At 46.9% G+C, this 23255-nt stretch overlaps 1 protein-coding gene across 1 annotated transcript in view; it reads left to right on the forward strand.

Moving 5' to 3' along the window:
* The window catches only part of LOC130120425 (immunoglobulin lambda-1 light chain-like), a 32494-nt gene that overhangs the window by 5570 nt on the left and 3669 nt on the right, over positions 1-23255 (forward strand). The window contains exons 2-3 of the mRNA XM_056288960.1: positions 22332-22353; positions 22451-22578. Coding sequence (XP_056144935.1) covers positions 22332-22353; positions 22451-22578 — 150 coding nt within the window. The remainder of the gene's footprint in view (positions 1-22331; positions 22354-22450; positions 22579-23255) is intronic.

Genomic DNA, 23255 nt, shown 5'->3' on the forward strand with positions numbered 1-23255 from the left:
AGAAGGTAGGCTGGGTGAGGTCAGGGAACTCAGCGAGGAGGCGGTTGAACTTGTCTGCCTCTGAGAGAGAGTTGGCTAGACCTGCATAGGCCGCTTCCCTCCGCGTACATGCGAAGGAGGAGAAGGTTAAGGCATCGACCAGACGGCTGTTCTGAATGTCCACTAGCAAACCGTAAGCGCACAAAAAATCAGCTCCGAGGAGGGGAAGCGTTACATTGGCCATGACGAACTCCCACGTGAAACGTTGTCCACCAAAACACAGTTCTACAGACCGCACGCCGTAGGTGTGGATAGGGCTGCCGTCAGCCGTCGCCAACTGGGGGCCCCGCTCCCCGCCCATGATGTCGACGTCAGTAGCAGGGAGCACGCTTCTCTGTGCGCCCGTGTCACAAAGAAATCGCCGACCGGAGATGGTGTCGAGGATGAAGAGTAGCCTGCTCGTATCGCCAACACTCATGGCCACTACTGAGTGTTGGCCCTCTCGTTTCCCGTCGGCCTGTAGTTGCAGGGGGAACGGCACCGTTTAGCTTTCGCACCAAATCGAGCGTGGTACATACAGAGTCCAGAGGGCTTGTAGCGGTCTGACGCTGTGGCGCCACCGTCGGGCCACGCCCGCGATGTCGGCGGGGGGCCAGTGAAGGTAGGAGCCAGCACCCCGGCATGGGAGGAACGTTGTGTAGCGACGAAGAATCGGTCAGCCTCCTTTGCCAGCTCACGGGGATCAGTGATGGTGGAGTTAGCGAGCGCAGTCTGGACGTGGGGCGGCATGTTGCGCAGAAACAGCTCCATAAACAGGAAACATGGCTTTTCTTGACCCAGTAGGTTTAACATCCTGCTCATTAGCGCCGATGGTTTGCCATCTCCCAAGCCCTGAATTGCGAAGAGGCGACGTGCTCTCTCCGTTGTTGACAGTTCAAAAGTTTCAAGGAGGAGATGTTTAAGTGCGGCGTATTTACCATCGGCCGGTGGGTTGGTTATGAAACCGCTTATCCTGGGAGCCGTAGCGCCCCCCAGCGCTGCCACTACGTAGTAGCACCTGGTCTCGTCTGTTGTTATGTCTCTGAGGGGCGCGAACTGTGCCTCAGCCTGCGCGAACCATGTAGCCGCGGAAGACTCCCAAAACTCCGGCAGTTTCGTTGCAACGGCGTTCGTAGCCATAATGTGTGTGGTTTCAGAAAACTTATCCGAAAACCGACGTCGGGGTCACCAGTGTAGAGCCGAAGGAACGGAGAAGACCGTAGGTTCACACTTTAGCCGTGTAGGCAACTTTCTTTAATCCACGGTAAATCAGAGAGACAACAAAACCACAGCTCGACGGAGCGGAGGCGGCAAGAAGAACCAGAAAACTGGCTGGACAACCATAACTTAACCCTGCGTTAACCTGCCAGGGCAACCATGACTTAACCCTTAGTTCCTGGGTTGCATTCTGTCCCCAATACGTGTCCACCACAATACAGTCATAACTGTGCACAACAAATACATAAATATCAGGCTGATAGGTCCAGCAGTATGCAAGCTGAGCTGCTGACACATACACACACAAGCACACACAGACGCACGCGTATCGATTTTATTTTTTTGCAAGTAGTGAATTTACAATAACGTCTCGTGGCAGTCAGAATAGCAACCATTGTTTAAAAATAGTTACTATAGTCTAATGTTTAGTGACTAGACCCTTAAAATGAATAAACGAAACGGCCTGCCATAGTCTCTCACACAAGCAGAACACAGCATAACGAAGCCTCCATGTCCAATCAGCTTCTCTTTCACAATAGAATGTTGCCTGTTGCCATGGTTTCTGATATTCACGCATGGCGTTGTAGCGACATTTTCTCCCAAAAATCATTAATTTTCGCTAATATTCAATAAAAGATTAGCGTAAAAAGTGGTCGGTTAGTTAAAGCATTATAATCTCCAAGTAATGAGCAAATAATTTAACTTTCAGTTATTTATTGCACCCTGATTGAGTTTCGTTGTAGTTTGTCGCCCCATAAATAGCCGACGGCCCCATTTGGCTGTTATGGAGAGCGGGTTGCGTCATCGCGAACGGCTCTTAGATTAGAGATTAGTGGCTCCCTCGGGTTGCGTTGTCGCGAGCGGGTCTGAGATAGAGGTGAGTGGCTCCTAGACAGAGATTAGAGCGAACGAGACATGCGCGTGTGAGGACGTCCCTGCCGGAGGGGCCCTCTCCCCTCCGCGAGCGGCCCCCAGATAGCCTGTCGCACCCGGCAGCTGGTGTCTGATGAGGGAATGAGAAAACTATATATATGTGCGAATGAGTGCGTGGATGTTCCTGCCGGAGGGGCCCTCGCTGACTGACGTAGCCTCTCTCCTTTTCTTTTTTTTAATTCATTGTAGGCCAGCTGCCGGTGTGGGAAAACACTGGTTGCGCTACATGGCCGATAGAAACGGAAATGGTTTTCGGCGTCAGCTTCCTCCTTCGGTGGGTTGATGCTTGTGGGTCCGTGGACGTCACTGCCAGCTGTTTCCGGCGTCCGCCTTCATGACATCTGCTGGTTATTTTTATTTTTGTATTATCTCTTCTCTATATTCTGCCCTAACCTCTTCATTTGTTCTACTGAGTGATCTATTTTCTGTGCTTCGTTTACTGATCACTAGATTGTCTAGTTTTCTTTGTCAAACGACACTTGTGTTGAGTAGGCAGCCTCTCATTCATAGTTTACCAGCTTCGAGCTTAGCCTAGTTTAGGAGTTAGCTCTATTGCATTAGCCTAGTTTAGCAGTTAGCTCTATTGCATTAGCCTAGCTTTGGAGTTAGCTCTATTGCATTAGCCTAGCTTAGCAGTTAACTCTATTGCATCTGCTACTACTGCTACTACCACTACTACTACTAATACTGCCACTACGACTACTACTACTACTACCACTACTAGTACTACTACTACTGCTACTACAACTACTGCTACTACCAGTACTACTACTAATACTGCTACTACCACTACTACTACTACCACTACCACTACCGCTACTACTACTACTACCACTACTGCTACTACTGCTACTACTGCTACTACCACTACTGCTACTACCACTACTACTACTACCACTACTAGTACTACTACTACTGCTACTACCACTACTGCTACTACTGCTACTACCAGTACTACTACTAATACTGCTACTACCACTACTACTACTACTACACTACTACTGCTACTACCACTACTACCATTACTACTACTATTGCTACTACTGCTACTACCACTACTACTATTACTGCTACTGCTACTGCCACTACTACTGCTACTACTACTGCTAGTACTGCTACTGCTACTACCACTACTACTGCTACTACTACCACTGCTACTACCGCTACTACTACTATCACTACTACTACTACTACCACTACTACTACTACTACTACTACCACTACTAATACTACTACTGCTACTACCACTACCACTACCACCACTACTACTACTACCACTACTACTGCTGCTACCACGACTACCACTACTACTGCTACTACCACTACCACTACTACTACTACTGCTACTACCACTACTACTACTACTACTACTACTACTATCTCCAGCTGCTCCCGTTAGGGGGCGCCACAGCGGATCATCTGGTTCCACCTCTTCCTGTCTTCTACATCTTCCTCTGTCACACCAGCCACCTGCATGTCCTCCCTCACTACATCCATAAACCTCCTCTTTGGCCTTCCTCTTCTCCTCTTCCCTGGCAGCTCCATATTCAGCATCCTTCTCCCAGTATACTCAGCATCTCTCCTCCACACATGTCCAAACCATCTCAATCTTGTCTCTCTTGCTTTGTCTCCAAACCGTCCAACCTGAGCGGTCCCTCTAATATACTCGTTCCTAATCCTGTCCTTCTTCATCACTCCCAATGAAGATCTGTTCATCTTCACCTCTGCCACCTCCAGCTCCACCTCCTGTCTTTACTTCAGTTCCACTGTTTCCAAACCATACAACATAGCTGGTCTCACTACCATCTTGTAAACCTTCCCTTTAACTCTTGCTGGTACCCTGCTGTCACACATCACTCCTGACACTCTTCTCCACCCACTCCACCCATCCACATTAATGTGTATTACAGGAACCATAATGTTACTGTCTGTTTTTAGATTTTTGTTACTCATCTGACTGTTCCTGCGACTTATATTCCAAAGCTACTTCCATCCATCCACCCATCCATCATCCATCCATCCATCCATCCATCATCCATCCACCCATCCATCATCCATCCACCCATCCATCATCCAAACCGCTTATCCTGCTGCCGTTTGGTCATTACTACAAAACCTGAGAAAAAAAGAAAGAAAAAAGTCCTCGACTTGCCGTAATTCGGTTTATATGGCAACAACAGCAATAATAATAATACCAATCATAACAATATCAATAACAATAATAGGTGGCACGGTGTCGCAGTGGTTAGCACTGTTGCCTCACAGCAAAAAGGTCCTGGGTTCGAGCCCCGGGGTAGTCCAACCTTGGTGGGTCGTCCCGGGTCGTCCTCTGTGTGGAGTTTGCAGGTTCTCCCCGTGTCTGTGTGGGTTTCCTCTGGAGGCTCCGGTTTCCTCCCACAGTCCATAATAATAATAATAAGAAGAAGAAGAAGAAGAAGAAGAAGAACAAGAAGAACAAGACGTAGATGAAGTATAGCTACTCATCAATAAAGCCATATTGCAAGAGGTCAAATCGAAGGAAAAGAACTTGTCAGCAGTTTGGTTTGACTACAGGAAGGCATTTGACAGCATGCCACACTCCTGGATAGAGAAGAGCCTCAAGATCCACAGAGTCTGCCCAACAACTGTCAAATTCATCACGGAGAGCATGAAGACCTGGAAGACCACCCTGAATCTCCATCATGCAGAGGGGTCGTTAACATCGAGACCGATCAACATCAGAAGTGGAATCTTCCAAGGGGACTCACTATCCCCACTGCTCTTTTGCCTTGCACTAGCAACACTCAGCAGTCTACTGAACAACAGCAGCTATGGGTACAAATCACAGAAAGGCAAACTGACCCATCTGTTCTACATTGATGACCTCGAGATGTTTACCAAGGATGACAATCAGCAGAGGCGTAGGGCTTGGAAGTTTGGTAGGAAGGTGTCCTACTGATGACTCAGTAACACCTCCAGCAAAAAAATAATCTAACTGATAAACGATGGTTGGGGGAAACAATACAAATACTATGACTTGTGTAATGATGACTTGGCTAACACAACACTGGCAGGCCTCATATCCACCAGCCTTTTCACTACTTCTCACTACTAACACAGACCTTCTTCTTTTTGGTCCCCGCAGGACAAGAGAGGCAACACTTCTAGTCAAGGCTGTGATGACAAGTTCATCCCCATGAAATACAGATACTTTTGGTTGTTTTACACCAGGCTGGGAGGGTCACAAGCAAAGATGAGGGGTCAAGGTGAGTCTGGGAGTGGGTGAAGACCGAGACAGCAAGGCACAAAGTGAGAAAGAGACGTGACGGTAATGAAAGAGAGGAGGAGAAAAAGAGCAGTCGACAGCGTGAGGACAGAAAAGTGGAAACTCCAGAAAAAGGAAGATAAAGTGAAAAGTGAGCTGGAGACAGAAAGACACCCCCCCCCCCTTAGTCAGCGTAGTGCATGATGGCCTCAGCGTAGCTTCCTGGAAACAGGCCTGTGGTGGCGTTCATCACACCTTCATACCAGCCATCCTCGTTTTTCTTGATTACACAGATAATGGCTCCTCTTGGAAGGACAACTCGTCCTCCTGATCAGCCATGTAGTCATAGATGGCCACCACTAGAGGGAGACAAACACGCAGTTAAGTACGCTGCTGGTTAACAGTAAACCAACAATAACATTAACAACTTGTAGTAAAAGTAATATTCACAGTGCTTATACTACCACTATTATTACTAATTATTAGTACTATTAAAGCTAAGTACTACAAACACAGCTATCACTGCTCCTACGAGAGACACTACCATTATAACTACTGCTGTGACCACTACTCCCACTAATAAAGAAAATAGACTGTGATAATAATCACATCTTTAGGTCTGTTACTACTAGTTCTACTGTGATTACTATTACCACCACCAACACTGCCACTACTATATTTATTAACAACAACAATAATGAGAAAAAACACAATAATAACAATTCCATGTCTTTTGTGCTGCATAAGATCTAATCTCGTAATGATGACATGGTGTTGACATATTGGCTGCTTTAAGCATCGAAATTGCGATGTTCATCTTCTTTTGTTCTTTACTCTCATCCCAGCTGTTGTCTCGCTTGGTCCATATGTTGTGCTGATGGTTAGCATCTGGTTTTAGAATCAGTCTCTTCGTAAATCCTCTACCTTTCTCAAGGTAGGTTGCTGGAGCCCAGGGAGGGTCCTCCTCTGTACAGGGGTCATTGCACTCAACTAAAGCGGACTCCTCCTCTTCCTCACCTTCCTCTAATGGCTGATCACGGGGCCAGACCTCATCAGGCCCTGGTTGGCCCTCAACAGGTGAGGAAGGGGAAGAGGATCGTGTGAGACTGGGGAAATGGGTCGGGAGGGAGGGAGGAGGTTATTATATAGCTGGAGATTCAGATCGTACGACAGTGGCACTCAACCATGTGTGATGAAGAGCTGTGTGTACACAGGTTTTCTTTCAGACCAACACTACAGCTGCTGAGCTCACTGACCATTCCTCCTGTGTTTGGCTGAAGGTGTGTGGTCAGTGAACTCATCTGAAGTACAGCAGTGTTGGGTTGGGGAGAAAAACCTGCACGCACATGGCACTCCATGGCACATGGCTGGTATCACCCATGTGCCATGGAGTGCCATGATTTCCAACTGATTGTCATGATGCCCAAACAAATCAACTGTCATTGGTGTGATTATCAGAAACACCCCAATCAAGGTTACTCAGGCAAATGGGGCGCAGGTGAACAGAAACACCAATCAGGGGATGGAGAACAGGCGAGCCCCGATGGTCCAGACCACACAACCATGACCGTTACGGAGTGTACATGAGTTAGAATATTACATTAACATGCCAGAACATACACTGTGAATATTTACATACATGGGAAATAAGCTGAGTTTCATATATGACCTGTGTTGGTAGTTTATGGATGATAAGAGAGATAACTCACATTGTCTTAACAAGACAGCTATCAACACAGACAATGAACCAGCAGAATGAAATACAGATTTAAAAGATCACTTACCTGCGCTGTAACATGTGAGAGTCAAGACGCGCATGCAGATGAGATACATGTAGGTGTGATGGGTGTCACTGAGTGACAAGAGTTGAGTCTGTCCTTATAAACCACCGAGTGGGACTGATGCACAGAGTCTCCTCCATGCAGACCTGCCTTTGTTTAGCTGCTACTGATAAAGAACTGTTGTCTTCACACTGACGCTGAAAATAAGCTTTTGCTTTACCGTGGCCAAATAAATGTTTAACTGGACTTTCCCTTTCTCACGGCAACTTCTGTTTTATGATCCGCTCTGTTCATAATGTTTGGGTACAACCTCAATTTATTATCATTATTCATTTATTCATTCATTCATCGTAGCCGCTTCTCCGGGGTCGGGTCGCGGTGGCAGCAAGCTAAGTAGGGCACTCCAGACGTCTCTCTCCCCAGCAACATCCTCCAGCTCCTCCTGGGGTTTCCAAGGCGTTCCCAGGCCAGATTGGACATGTAGTCCCTCCAGCGAGTTCTGGGTCTACCCCGGGATCTCCTCCCAGTTGGCCGTAACCAGTAAACCTCCAAAGGAAGGCGCCCAGGAGGCATCCTAATCAGATGCCTGAACCACCTCCACTGACTCATTTCGACGTGAAGGATCAGCGGCTCTACTCTGAGCTCCGGATGTCCGAGCTCCTCACCCTATCTCTAAGGCTGTGCCCAGACACCCTACGGAGGAAACTCATTCTGTATCCACGATCTCACCCTTTCGGTCACTACCCAAAGCTCATGACCATAGGTGAGGGTTGGAACGAAGATTGACTGGTAAATTGAGAGCTTTACCTTCCGGCTCAGCTCCTTCTTCACCAAAACGGTTCGGTACGACTTCCACATTACAGCTGATGCTGCACCAATCCGCCTGTCAATCTCCTGCTCCATCCTACCCTCACTCGTGAACAAGACCCCGAGATACTTCAACCCTTTCACTTGAGGCAACAACTCATCCACAACCCGGAGGGAGCAATCCACCATTTTCCGTTAGAGGACCATGGCCTCAGACTTGGAGGTGCTGACTCTCATCCCGGCCATTTCACACTCCGCTGCAAACCGCCCCAGTGCTCGCTGGAGGTCACGTTCTGATGAAGCCAACAAAACCACATCATCTGCTAAGAGCAGAGACGCAGTTCTGAGGTTTCTAAATCGGACACACTCCTCACCTTGGCTGCGCCTTGAGATCCTGTCCATGAATATCACAAACAGAATCGGAGACAAGGGACAACCTTGGCGGAGTCCGACACCCACTGAAAACGTGTTTGACTTTGTGCCGAGAATGTGGACACAGCTCTCACTTTGGTTATACAAGGACCGGATGGCTTGTAGCAACTGTCCCGGTACCCCATACCCCCATTATTATTATTATTATTATTATTATTATTATTATTATTATTATTATTATTATTGTTGTTGTTATTGTTATTATTGTTATTATTATTATTGTTATTGTTAATTATTTCCAGTGTTTTCTGTTTCCTCCAAAAAACATTTCCCTTGGGATTGAGACTCTTTCTCACTACACATACAACCAAATAGTTTTAACACCAGAAATGTTAAAATTGGACACAACATTGACAAATGATAAAAACCAAAAGAAAAATTCGGTCATTCTAAAATATGACTGCTTTTATTAAACTTTAAATAAATGTCAGGATGATGTTTTGAAAAGATATTTGGGCAGCAAATTCTCAATGTCGTTAAGTAAAACTTCTGCTTTCAAAACTGAACAAAATATATTGTAAGTTATAACTTTTCAAGGAATTGTTTTAATTTTGAATTTGATTATACGCTTTATAATTACCACTAAATAAATATATAACTTGATAGAAAAAAAATCCAGTAAATATGTCAATAGGAGATTATTTTGTACACAAAACGAACGAAAATATTTTAAGCAGCAAATTCTTACTTACATACTTGTTTTGGCAGTTTTATGTTAATTTATTTAAAGAAGGTGATAATCACACCATTAATGATCATTTGATTTAATTATTGCACCATGTAGGTGAACACATCATTAAACATGTGGGTGCATCAGGTTATATTTGGTTAAAATCATAATTCTTTACATTGCTCTCAAACAACAAGGCGACGTGACTGAAAACTCTTAAATCAGCAGTTTTCTAAACATATTGTGTGAAGCACCGACTTTTATCAATGGATGACCACATTTATTTTGTCCCTTTTCTGAGGAGGCTAAACTCTGGTTTCAGAGGTTGGGGGATTCAGTAATGTTTCAAAGTAAATCTCACACTTTCATGTCATATAGGATTTACTTTCCATTTTATTGAAATGGTACTTTTTGTGTGATCATAGGATGTATACAGATGTGAGGACAACAAAAGAGAAACACTGACAAAACTGACAAATTTGAAAAGAATATTCAATATTTTTTTATTTGTGCATTAGTATGAAACCAGTAATACAATAACAATAATAGAATAGAAAAACAGACAATGCAACTAATACCATATATTAGAAGAAGACCAAGAACAACATATTACTACAATTATATTTTTGTTATTATTATTGCTATTATTATTATTATTATTATTATTAATGGTGATGTTGTTGTTATTGAGCTTACCGTATGTCCCAGCTGGCAGATCAGTCACTGTGACACAGAGGGAGGTTTTTGTACGGCTCTCTATCACCGTGTGAACACATCCTGACTATTGATATAGTGGTAACTCAGACAGTAGTAAACTGCTGTATCCTCAGCCTGGACTCCACTGATGGTCAGGGTGAAGTCAGTCCCAGACCCACTGCCACTAAACCTCGATGGAGTTCCTGACTGAAGAGTGTTTGCGTTATAAATGAGGAGTTTATGAGTTTCTCCAGGTTTCTGTTGGTACCAGTAGAAACAGGGTCTCCTGCCACTATCACAACCAGTATCAGCAGGTTGACTCAGTTTGCATGCCAGACTGACTGATTCTCCTACATTAGCAGCTTTCATTGAAGGAGTCTGAGTCACAGTGACCTGACTGCTTGATCCTGAAAACAGAAACACACAAACAGACTGAAAGTGAAGGCCTTCATTGTCTCACATGTACATCTGGAAATCTCTGTGAAAGGACAGATGTGTTACTCATTACATCACATAAACACATAGAATTCCTTTTTTCAGGTGTTGTTTTAACTGAAACTCAACAGTGTAAAACACAAACAGGGACTTGGTAGAAACAATGTGCAGGTGGGGAAACACAAACTGGTGAGATCAGAGAAAGTTCTTTCAGGAGAGGAAAAGTTGAGATGAGGAAAACAAGGAAGACAGTGAATCATCTCTGCCGGTCTTACCTTGAATAAAGGCAGCACATGTCAGGATGAAAATGCTGCTCCAACACATGGTTTTTACCTTTGCTGTCACAATGAACAAGTGTTGGTGGCTTTGCTTTGGACTTGCAGAGTTATAAAGGTTTCATGAGCACTGAAGCATGTCCTTCAAATAAGAAGTCTCCTCTCTATGCAAATGAGCTTCCTGGTGAGACTGCTGTTAGTAGCAGATGTGTATATCATGTCCTGTGAGGACACACCGTCTTGTGTGTGCTCCAGCCACTTATTACAGTAGTCACCACCACCTTCTGTGACTAATGCCAAGTTAGATGAAGAAGAAATGATCTTGGATTAAGAACACTCTATAACACTTCGTAACACCTTGAGAAGTTATGTGAAATTGTCATGCTTTGATTTCATGATATCCAGATTATACCTTTCACACACTCGAACACAAATCCAGTTCATGATGAAACTGGAAGAAAAAAAAAACTTGTCTCCGGGTTTTTCATTTATGTCCAAATACAAGCTCCCCTACATATGCAGATCTTCTTGTTTGTCTTTCAGCTTGTTTCCTGTTTCTCAGGGGTCACCACAGTGGATTTTACAGTTTCCATCGTACTGATGGAAACTGGGCGCAGCACCAATGGAGGCCGTTGTTAATCCAGGCCTTGACAGATCCGGTCTGGTCTTGTCCTCACCTTTAAGTCCCTTAATAACCTAGCTCCTTCATATCTTTCTGAACTCCTTCATATCCACACGCCCTCCCACACTCTCAGATCCTCTTCTGCTCTCTAACTCACTGAACCTTTGGCCCGCTTGACTACCATGGGGTCTAGAGCCTTCAGTCATTCTGCCCCCCACCTATGGACCTCTCTCCCACAAGACAGTCACAAGACTGACTCTCTTTCAACCTTCAAATCTCATCTCAAAACGCACCTTTTCAAACTGGCATATTCAGTCTGATCCACGCTTCATTGAGTTTGGTGCAGATGATGATGTTATACTTATCTGTTGTGTTAACTTCTTATTGTCTACCTGCTTTGTTTTGATGCTCTGCTGTCTGATACAGTGCTGCTTGTTTTTTACTGTGTTCTGTAAGGTGCCCACTGATAAAATGTTTATTATTATTATATTCGTCATCATTATTATTATTATTATTATTATTATTTATTTTGCTTTTTTTTTATTAGCAAAACTATTTGACAAAATTCACGCTGGATACCCTTCCTGACACAACCAGTAACCCTCTGGAGGGGGGCACAGGTAAAGCACAGGATGGCGCCACATATACAAATAACCTCCCTGAAATCAGTTGCTATTGTCTAACGTTCCTGATTGTGTGTCCAGAGATGAACTTAATCCCAAATCAAGTATTGTCTGAGAAGATCTGTGCACAAATAAGAAACAAACAGGCGAGAACAAGACTGGGTGCTAACTGAAGCTACAGTCTACTACTACTACTACTACTACTACTGCTACTACTACTACTACTACTACTACTGCTACTACTACTGCTACTACTACTACTGCTAGTACTACTACTACTGCTGCTACTACTACTGCTACTGCTACTACTACTACTACTGCTACTGCTGCTACTACTACTACTGCTACTACTACTACTACTACTGCTACTAATACTACTGCTACTATTTTCGGCTGCTCCTGTTAGGGGTCGTCACTGCGGATCATCCATTTCAGTCTAAGTCTAAGACAGTCTAAGTCTAAGTCAGTCTAAGTCTAGACAGTCTAAGTCTAAGTCAGTTTAAGTCTAAGACAGGGGCATGGACACACGTGCTGCTGCATCATGGTACCTTTTTGTTTCTAAACTGTGTTGAAACAGTTAAGTTGTGTTCCTCTTGATGTCAGACGTCAGAAATTCTAGCTGGTCGGTCACAAAAAGAAGTGCTGCACCTCCCAGTGGCCAGACTGGAAATAACAGGGGACAAATATGGACACCCACAAGAGACTGACGTTAATATGGCTGGCATTATGTCAGTAATATTTGGCAATGTAAACTGGCCCATTACCAAAGAAATGTATCAGCTGTGTTGTAAATTAATATTTCAAACTTGTGTTTGGCCATTTAACACACAGTTTTTATTTTTCATGAAGTTTGAGACCATTCAATGTTGAAAATCAAAATTATATGTATTTAAGAGAAGACATTGTGAATAATGTTGTGTACTATTATGCTATACAGCCTTGCTGAGCTCTAATAAGTGCATCTTGGTGACCTACAGACTGATAAGAAATGCTCTGAGTTTCACACTTCAACTTAAAGGACCAGACGACCCCATTTTTCCAGTAAGAAGTTGAAATGTCGGACTTTCCAGCACATCCGGAACACATATGTGCATAGTGTAGTATATGTTTTTGTGCTCGCATTAAAATGTGTACTCACAACTCTTTTAACAGAGATACGTATGTGTGTGTTTATTGAAGACGTTGATCACTTCTCCTACTTCGGCAGCCTTCTCTCCTCATAAACTGACATCGAGTCTGAGGTCAACCATCTCCTGAGTTGTGTCAGTGGTGCTTATGCCAGACTCAGTAAGAGTCTTTGAAGACTGAGACCTAAAGGCCCAAACAAAACTCCTGGTCTACAGACGGGTGGTTCCCCCCACCCTGCTGTATGAAGGAGAGTCATGGACCACCTACAGCAGGCACCTGAGAGTCCTGGAACAATACCGCCAAAGATCCTTATGAAAGATGCTGAGGATCAGCTGGAAGGACAGACGCACCAACATCAGTGTTCTGGAAGAAGCCAACATGACTAGCATCACCACCACAATAATGCAGCACCAACTCTGATGGACAGGCCGTGTCATCCGCATGTCCAACACATGTCTCCCCAAAGAGATCCTGTACCCCAGCTGAAGGAAGGTCAGTGAGCTCCCGGCAGGTAAAAGAAAAAATCCGTTTCAAGGACAATATCAAGCCCAGTCTGAAGAAATTCACCATCACATCGAGCACCTGGGAAGACATTGCACTGGATAGATGCTCCTGGCAGAAATCCGTGCAGGAGGTAGCTGCATGTCATGAAATGGAGCTCCACTGTGCTGCAGAGAAAAAACCACAGCACCACAAGGAGACAGAGAACAAGACTCAACCACCACCACCAACCACCACCACTTTCCCCTGTCCACACTGCACCAAGGTATGTGGATCGCAGATCTGCCTCTACAACCATCTGAAGACCCACAAGTAGACAAACCAATTGAGAGGACAATCATACTCGCTTCGAGTGACCGCCGGTGATGATGATGATGATGATGATGATGATGCATGTGTGTACGTATGTACTTATGTTTTATGATAACTTGCTCAATTCTGATGGTTGTAAAGCACTTTGGCACAAACCTGGCTTGGTGTTGAGTTGCTCTAAAAATAAATGTGACCTTGACCGAGACCTTGTTATTATATCACATGGCAGGAACATGTCATAGGAAATGTTCCATCATCTCAGCCTCAATAACATACTCAAACATTTTATGAATGTTGCAATGAGAATGTTATTCCTTTATTTTGAGACATTGTGGTAATGTTTCATAAAATAAAATTATACAATCTGCTACCTCAACAACGTCCCCAACACATCCTCACAATGCTGCAGACAAAACCTTCTACCTGTGTTAGAATACCACACTACAGGAAGTCTGTGAAGGTTCTCATTCATCCAGGTCATGGTTGTCCAAAGGAATTGAATCGAGTGCAGCTGGATTTGGTACATATCCGTGAAGACGTTTCGCCTCTCATCCAAGAGGCTTCATCAGTTCGTGCCTTTCTGACTAGACCAAGCTAGTCTGACTGGCTGGTGATGAAACTCAGATATTTATCCTCTTTGGAGTCGTTATCGGAGCTATTGATGTCAATGGCTCTTTGTGATCCGATGTTAAGCAGCGACGGTCGTTGGAGGTGTTAGTTTTGACTTCGTTAGTGCTCCATTCAGTGGTCATGAGTCGTTTGGAGCCGTTAGTGAGCGACTGTTGTTCTTGGAGGCTAGGCTTCTTGAGTCTCCTGGGTAGAGATGAAAGGACGGCATTGTAAGTGGGAGGTAGGTGGTGTGGCAGACCTCCTCCTCTGTTGAGGGATGGTTTTTCCAGTTTCGCATAGATGGCTTCCTTCACCCCTCTTTCAAACCATCTATCTTCCCTGTCCAAAATGTGTACGTTGCTGTCCTCAAAGGAGTGTGTCTTCTCCTTTGGGTGTAGATAGACTGCTGAGTCTTGTCTTGGGGATTTTGGCCTTCTGTGTTGGGCCATCCGTTTGTGTAGTGGTTGTTTGGTTTCTCCTATGTATAGGTCAGTGCAATCCTCATTGCATTGTACAGCATACACCAGATTGCTTTTCCGGGTGTGTGGTACACGGTCTTTGGGATGAACCAGTCTTTGTCGGAGTGGGTTGCTGGGTTTGAAGTATACTGGGATGCGGTGTTTGTTAAACATTGTCCTGAGTTTCTCGGAAACCCCAGAAACATGGTCTTTCTGGAACGTGTTATGTTTTCACAAAGGTCCAACTGGGGTAGCCGCAGGTTTTTAAAGCTTCCCTCAGGTGTTTGTGTTCTTCCCGTTGGGCCTGAGTGCTGCTGGGCACATTATCAGCTCTGTGTTGCAGAGTTCTGATGACGCTCAGTTTGTGTTCCAGAGGGTGGTGTGAGTCGAAAAGTAGATATTGTTCTGTGTGTGTAGGTTTCCTGTAAACCCCAATGTGGAGGCTCCTGTCTTCCCCAATGTGGACGTCACAGTCCAAGAAGGGCAAACTGTTGTACTTTACGTCTTCCCTTGTGAACTTGATGTTCTTGTCCACTGAGTTGATGTGTTTGGTAAACGCTCACACCTCTTATGTTTGGATTTTGACCCATGTGTCGTCCACATATCTGAACCAGTGGCTCGGAGGTGTTCCTCTGAAGAAGTTCAGTGCCCTGTGTTCTACCTCTTCCGTATATAAGTTGGCCACAATGGGAGATACCGGTGAGCCCATTGCACAGCCGTGTTTCTGTCTGTAAAACTGGCCCCTGAATTGGAAATATGTAGTGTTCAGGCAAAGGTCCAGTAGTTGGCAAATCTGGTTTGGGCTGAGGTTGGTCCTATTGTGGAGGGTGTTCTCACGTAGCAAACGTTGCCTCACAGTTTCCAAATCCTCCATGGTTGGGATGCAGGTGAATAACGGGGTCACGTCGTAGGATACCATGGTTTCATCCGGTTCCAGTTTTACGCCTTGGACCTTGTCCTCGAAATCAATGGAGTTTTGGATATGGTGAGGTGTTTCGTTCACTAAAGGGGTCAAGATGTTGGAACTCCATCGAGGTTTAGTGGCAGTGGGTCTGGGACTGACTTCACCCTGACCATCGGTGGAGACCAAGCTGAGGATACAGCAGTTTACTACTGTCAGAGTCTCCACAGTATCAATAGTCAGGCTGTGTTCACATGGTGATAGAGAGCCGTACAAAAACCTCCCCCTGTTTCACAGTGACTGATCTGCCAGCTGGGACATACGGTAAGCTCTATAACAACAATGATAATAACAATAATAACAACAACAATAACAATTATAATAATATAATAATAAAAATCACAATAATAATAATGACAATAATATAACAATAATAATGACAATAAACAATAATAAACATAGTAATAATAATAATAGTAATAATAATAGTAATAACAATAATATTAATAATAATAATAAATATAGCCGCAAGCGGCGATTAATGGGGTCCAAGCAGTATTGCATTCGCCATGTGTCCGATCTGTTTCATATTTGGTACATGGCCTCTATGTTCCACAAATAATAAGCCTATCAAGTTTCATGAAGATTGGCCGTTCACACTAGCAGATATTAGCTGCTGAATTTTGATTGGCTGTTTGGCAGCCATTTTGGTAATCCAGCCAATCAGCACTTTAGGCAACGTAGCCAAATAGGTCCAAGTATAAGTATACCAAATCTCTGATTTTTTGATAAAGCGGTTTTTGAGATGTCGGATTACTTGGGTCGCCTGTGTCCTAGACGATTACCGTAATTTTTTAAAATGTCGTAACACTTCCATTGCTTCAGAAACATGTGCCAGAGTTTCCAAAACTGGGCCAGACGGTGTCTGATTTCTTGCGTCCTAGCCGACTGCCGTAAAAAGAAAAAGTATGTCGTTATACCCAGGTGTCCTGGATTGTGGTATGTAGAGCTGCAGCGCTTCCACACCAAATAAGTCAAAATAGCGGGCAAACTATATGACTGACATAGGTGGTCCCAATAGTAAAGTTGTTGAGCACATTGAGATGCATGGGTCGATTACGTTTTGTGTTGATCTGACTTATGCTGTGGGAGTTATGGCCTTTGAAGCACGACCCTTTGTTATAGCGCCACCATCTGGCTGACATGGGTGATTTGTAGTGCCAGAGTAGGGGGGACCGTATGAATCCACCTACCAAATTTGGTTGGTCTAGGACTTATGGTTGCTGAGCCTCAGACACATTTAGCTGAGAAACCGCGCCCAAACTAATACAAGTCAAAATGGCGGGCAAACTATATGGCTGACATATGTGGTCCCAATAACAAAGTTGTAGACCACATTCAGATGCATAGGTCTTTGCAGTTTTGTGTTGATCTGACTTATGGTGTGGGAATTACGCATGACCCTTTGTTATAGCGCCACCATCTGGCTGACATAGGTGATTTGTGGTGACTGAGTAGTGGGGGGCCATAGGAATCCACGTACCAAAGTTGGTTGGTCTAGGACTTATGGTTGCTGAGCCTCACACACTTTTAGCAGAGAAAAATAATAATAATCCTAACAAATACAATAGGGTTCCACCAGCTTCACTGCTTGGACCCCTAATAATAATGTACAAATGTTCCTGTCAAGAGTAATATTAGTATTGTGGCGGACACTAGGGGCTATGCCTCTCACCCAGCAGGACTGTTAGCTGGGGGCGTGGTTTACGTTTCCGGGGCTTGCTGGTGCAGGGTTGTTCCTGCTGCGGTTGGTTTTGGAGTTGAGGAATAAACATCAAACTTGCCTTCGTCCGCTGTGTTTTTCCCCATCCTGCCACATTGGTGACCCCGAATTGAACATGTTTGGAGCAGAAGAGGAGTGTGAATCCACTTCGGCCACGCCGCCCCAACTCTCACAGCCGGCCGTTCTCGCCGCGGCTGTGAAGCTCCCAGAGTTCTGGCAGAGCGACCCGGCTTCGTGGTTCCAGCATGTCGAGGCGCTGTTCCACCTGTGTGGAACCTCCGCGGACGACTCCAGATACTATTTGGTCGTCGCTGCGCTGGACCAGCAGTCCACACGCCGGGTCATGCAAACATCTTCTGCTCCGGAGGTACAGCCTATCTGCCGCAGTGAGGGCAGATAGAATCCTTTCCCTATCCGGTTTGGGCGACGGGACGGCTGTGGATCTCATGGACAATATGCTGTCGCTGCTAGGCTCAGACGAAGGTGGATTCCTTTTCCCGCACGTTTTCCTGCGCCAGCTTCCGTCTCCTGTGCGCGCGGCTTTGGCTAACTCCCCGTGTCTGGCTGCTGGTGACTGCCGAGGTTTGGCTGAGGAGGCCGATCGGGTCCTGCTGGCTACCAGACGGTTCTCTGTGCAGAGTGTGGCATCGGAGCCTCTGCAGCCGACGTCGGAGGACGCGGACCCGGCGGTGGTGGCTGGAGTGACTGCCCGGAGACGGCGCGGGAGCGGCCTCTGTTTCTTCCACCGGCGGTTCGGCGGCAAGGTGAGGCGCTGCGTCCCTCCGTGCACGTTTGGGGCGGCGGGAAACTCCCGGGCAGCGCTCAGTAGCAGCTGTGGGCGCTGGCGGACGTAGTGAGCTGCTCTTCATTAAGGACACGATGTCAGGAAGACGGTTTCTGGTGGACTCAGGCTCGCAAAAGAGCCTACTCCCTCCTGCTAAGACAGACAGGTCGGCCGAAGACGGCGGCCCACTGTTGAGTGCAGCTAACGGTTCGTCCATTGCGACGTTTGGCACAAGGTTGGTGACTGTTTGCTTCCACGGGCGCCATTTTGAGTGGAACTTTGTAGTGGCCGCCATTACTGTTCCTATTATCGGCGCGGATTTTCTGTGTGCTAATGGTCTGCTGGTTGATGCTGCAAACCGCCGTTTAATTGATGCTGTGTCTTTCGCCACTGTTCCGTGCGAGACAGGGGAGCCGGGCCGTTAACACACGCTAACTTTTTAGCATTAGGGGATGTTTTTCAACGTTTGCTGGCGGATTCTCCATCGGTGACTACACCTGCCTTTTCCACCGCGGTTACTAAACACGGGGTACAACATTTCATTCCCACTCTGGGACCGCCAGTTTTTGCGCGCGCGCGGCGCCTCGACGCGGTAAAATGGGCTACAGCTAAGGAGGAGTTCGCCATCATGGAGCGTCTGGGTATAGTGAGGCGTTCCAACAGCCCGTGGGCCTCGCCGCTTCACATGGTGCCCAAGGCGGATGGGTCGTGGCGGCCTTGCGGCGACTTTCGCTGCCTGAACAACGTCACCGCCAATGACTGCTATCCCATCCCACACATTCAGGACTTTTCCATACGCCTGGCGGGTATCACTACTTTCTCTAAGGTGGACCTGGTGCGCGGCTATCATCAGGTTCCCGTGCGCGCAGGGGACGTGCCCAAGACCGCAGTGATCACCCCGTTTGGGCTTTTTGAGTTCATGCGCATGCCTTTTGGCTTGAAGGGGGCAGCGCAAACCTTTCAGAGGCTGATGGACTCGGTGTTGCGTGACCTTGACTTCGTGTTCGTTTATCTCGACGACATATTAGTGGCCAGTCCGTCAGCTGAAGAGCACCTGGCGCACCTGAAACAGTTTTTCCGTCGCCTGGACGAACACGGCCTGATAGTCAACCCGGCCAAGTGTCAGTTTGGACTGCCGGTGATTGACTTCTTGGGTCACCGCATTTCGCCGCAAGGCGCGGTCCCGTTGCCTTCTAAGGTGCAAGCGGTGGCGGAATTTCCCCGCCCAGTCTCTGTTAAGGCATTGCAGGAATTCTTGGGCATGGTGAATTTCTATAACCGTTTCCTCCCTCGCGCTGCCCACCTCCTTCAGCCACTTTACGAAGCCCTGCGGCTTAAGAAGGCTAACGACCCAGTCGACTGGACTCCCGAACGGGTCCAGGCCTTTGACGGAGCTAAGTGCGCCCTGGCTAACGCTGCCCTCCTCGCCCATCCCACACCCACGGCGTCCATAGCTTTAACAACGGATGCGTCTGACATAGCCGTGGGGGCTGTGGTTGAACAGCGCGTGGCGAATGCGTGGCGGCCACTCGCATTTTTTAGCCGCAAACTGCGGGACAGCGAGCGCAAGTACAGCGTTTTTGACCGGGAGTTGCTGGCACTGCACCTTGCAACCCGGCATTTCCGCTTCCTGCTGGAGGGTCGCCCATTCACGGCTTATGTGGATCATAAGCCGCTGACTTTCGCCATGTCCAAGGTGACTGAGCCGTGGTCTGCTCGTCAGCAGCGCCACCTAGCGGCAATCTCCGAGTTCACAACGGACATTCAGCATGTGGCCGGGAAGTCCAACCCTGTTGCTGATTGTCTGTCGCGTGTGCTTGTGTGTCCTGTGCACCTCGGTGTGGATTTCTCCGCTATGGCTGCCGACAGCCCAGCGACCCGGACGTCCTTGCCCTTAGGTCAACGCGTACCGGTCTCAAGCTAGAGGACGCTGTGATGCAGGAAGGCAGTCCTCCCCTCCTCTGCGATGTCTCCACCGGCCGTCCCCGCCCCGTTGTTCCAGTGGCCTGGCACCGTCGAGTTTTCGAATTCGATTCACTCCCTCTCGCACCCTGGAGTTCGGGCGTCGGTGAAGTTGGTCGGTTCCAAGTTCGTTTGACCTGGCCTCCGCGAGGACATCAAGGGCTGGGCAGCTGCATGTGTAGCGTGCCAGCGCGCTAAGGTCCACCAGCACACTAAATCGCCCCTCGAACCATTTCCGATCCCGGCCAGACGTTTCGACCACGCGCATGTGGAGCTGGTGGGCCCTCTACCTTCTTCACAGGTTTTACGCACCTGCTCACAATGGTAGATCAGACCACCAGGTGGCCAGAGGTTGTCCCTCTGTCCTCCACAACATCCCCGGATGTTGCACGCGCTTTTATTTCCTTCTGGGTCGCCCGTTTCGGCACTCCGTCAGATATCACCTCAGACAGGGCCCCCAGTTCGTGTCAGAGCTCTGTTCGGCACTTGCGCGATCCCTGGTTGTGCAGGTACACCGCACTACCGCGTGCCACCCTCAGGCTAACGGCTTGTGTGAACGTTTTCACCAGTCGCTCAAGGCAGTTCTGCGCGCTGCGCTCTCGGATGGTAACTGGGTGGATCGTTTACCTTGGGTTATGCTCGTGTTGCGTTCGGCTCCTAAGGAGGACCTCGACGCTTCCGCCGCTGAGCTGGTGCTCGGCAAGCCGCTCCGCGTCCCTGGGGAATTTTTGCCTGGGAGTTCCGCTCCTCGACCCCGTCCGGCCGTTTATCCTTTTTTGTCCAACAGCACTCGGGTTCCAGGCCCCGTTCACCACTGTTTTCCGCGGTCGTTCGTGCCTGCGGAGCTCTTGTCGGCTCGTTTTGTTTTTGTACGGCATGATGCTCACCACTCGCCCCTCCAACCCCCATACGATGGTCCATTTCGGGTTCTTGAGACGGGTCCTAAGGGTTTTGTGCTGGATATGGGTGGGCGTAGGGAACGTGGCAGGCTTGATAGGCTTAAACCGGCACACAGGGTGGCAGGCGAAGTTGTGTTTCCGGCCCAGGTTCCCCGTCGGGGTCGTCCTCCTTCCAGGACCCCGGCAGTGTCTTCACGGGTTCAGCATTCAGCTTCTCAGCCGGCTTTGGACTGTGTTTCACCTACTGTTTCGGCTGAGGGACGGCGCAGCCGTTATGGCAGGCTGCTTAAGCCTCCAGTGAGACACTCATTTTCTTTCCAGGAGTCCCTTCTGGGTGTTCGGGGGGGGGGGGGCTGTGTGGCGGACACTAGGGGCTATGCCTCTCACCCAGCAGGGCTGTGAGCTGGGGGCGTGGTTTACGTTCCCGGGCTTGCTGGTGCAGGGTTGTTCCTGCTGCAGTTGGTTTTTGGAGTTGAGGAATAAACATCAAACTCGCCTTGGTCTCCTGTGTTTTTCCTCATCCTGCCATAGTATCACTATTGATTGTGTTTTATTTCTTATTACTATACTGCTATGGGCTTCTTTATTCAGCTGGTGGCATAGCTGTCCCATTTGGTACCCTACTGAGACAACTAAGTTAGCTGTCCTTTACATCCACTGTGTTGTTTTCGTTCAACAATGCTGCACAGCACATGAGTTGTTTATTTTATGTCTTTATTTCACTGTCATCCCATGTGACATGATAAACATGACTGATATGACTTATGAATAAAATAATAGTAAAAGCTCCATGTGTTTTGTTTCAGGGTGTAAAGGAGACACTTTACTGACCCAGACTCCAGAGTCTGTCTCAGTCCAGACAGGAGGTCCTGCCTCCATCAGCCAGTGGAGCCATTGGTAATGACTTAGCCTGGTATCATCAGAAACCAGGAGAAGCTCCCAGATTCATTATTAATTTCTATTGGGGTTTTATTTCAGGTGGTTACAGCAGCAGTGGCAACGGTTATGATTTCAGAATCACCATCAGTTACGTCCAGACAGAGGACTCAGGAGTTTACTACTGTCAGCAACATGAAGTCTCACCACTCAAACAGTGATGAAGACCTGCACAAAGACCTTCCTCTGATGAAAGACAAGGTGTCTGTAACAGCTGAACAGGACCCATCAGAAGACATTTCTAGATGAAACAGTGACTTGTCACATTAACCAGACTGCCTGAAATGTGTCTCCACTGATTCAGGAGATGAGCTACAAATATACAAGTAGGCTAACCCACCATATACCTTCAACGTACCCAACAATGTCAAGCCTGGTACTACCAACAACCAGGAACAGTCCCCAAAGCCTTGACTGGCACAGGGACCACTCTCCTGGCAGGAAGTCCCTCTCGGTTCAGCGCCGGCGGATCTGGGAGTGACTTCACCCTGACTGTCACAGCAGTCCAGGCTGAGGACGCAGGGATTTCCTACTGTCAGAGTGATATCTGTGTTCATGGCTGAGCAACCACACAGTGATAGAAGGCTGTACAAACATCTGCCATGTAGGCAGGACCACCCAAGGTATAACACAACTAAGCTGCCTCTTAGACTGTGAAGTCCTACGATTAACAAAGTGCTGCTTGGACACCAGGAGGACAAATCAAATTCTGCTTAGGACCCCAACAAGACTTGAACAGGTCCTGTTCTCAGGTGACATGTCAGTAGCACCATATGAACCCGTTCCTTTTCTTCCATACGTGGTGTCAATTTATGGACCTTTTTTGATCTTCATCTTTGGTATTTCAGACATTTATGACAGATGCATCTTGAAAGGACACAGTTAAAACACAGGGAACTCTACACAGCATTAACAGTTGATGTGTAGGGATTCACACAGGACATCTATTGCCTACAGGGGGCACACTACAGAGGACCATGCAGTCGGACAAAGGAAAAATGCAAAGTCTGAATGGCCAAGAAAACGGAAATCCCTGTGGGGACTGGATCAACATTTTGGCCACAGGATATCCATGGAGGACAATATGGCAAGCTGTTCCAGCTTTTAATGTCCTTTAATATCATCACCAATTCATTTTTTTACTTGTTAAAATATCCAATTTTCATATCAGAAATTGAATTTTAAGTAATTATAATTCACTTTTAAGTAGTTGAAATACCAGTTGTTG

Source organism: Lampris incognitus, chromosome 11 (genome assembly GCF_029633865.1).
Source record: "Lampris incognitus isolate fLamInc1 chromosome 11, fLamInc1.hap2, whole genome shotgun sequence".
Lineage (NCBI taxonomy): Eukaryota > Metazoa > Chordata > Actinopteri > Lampriformes > Lampridae > Lampris > Lampris incognitus.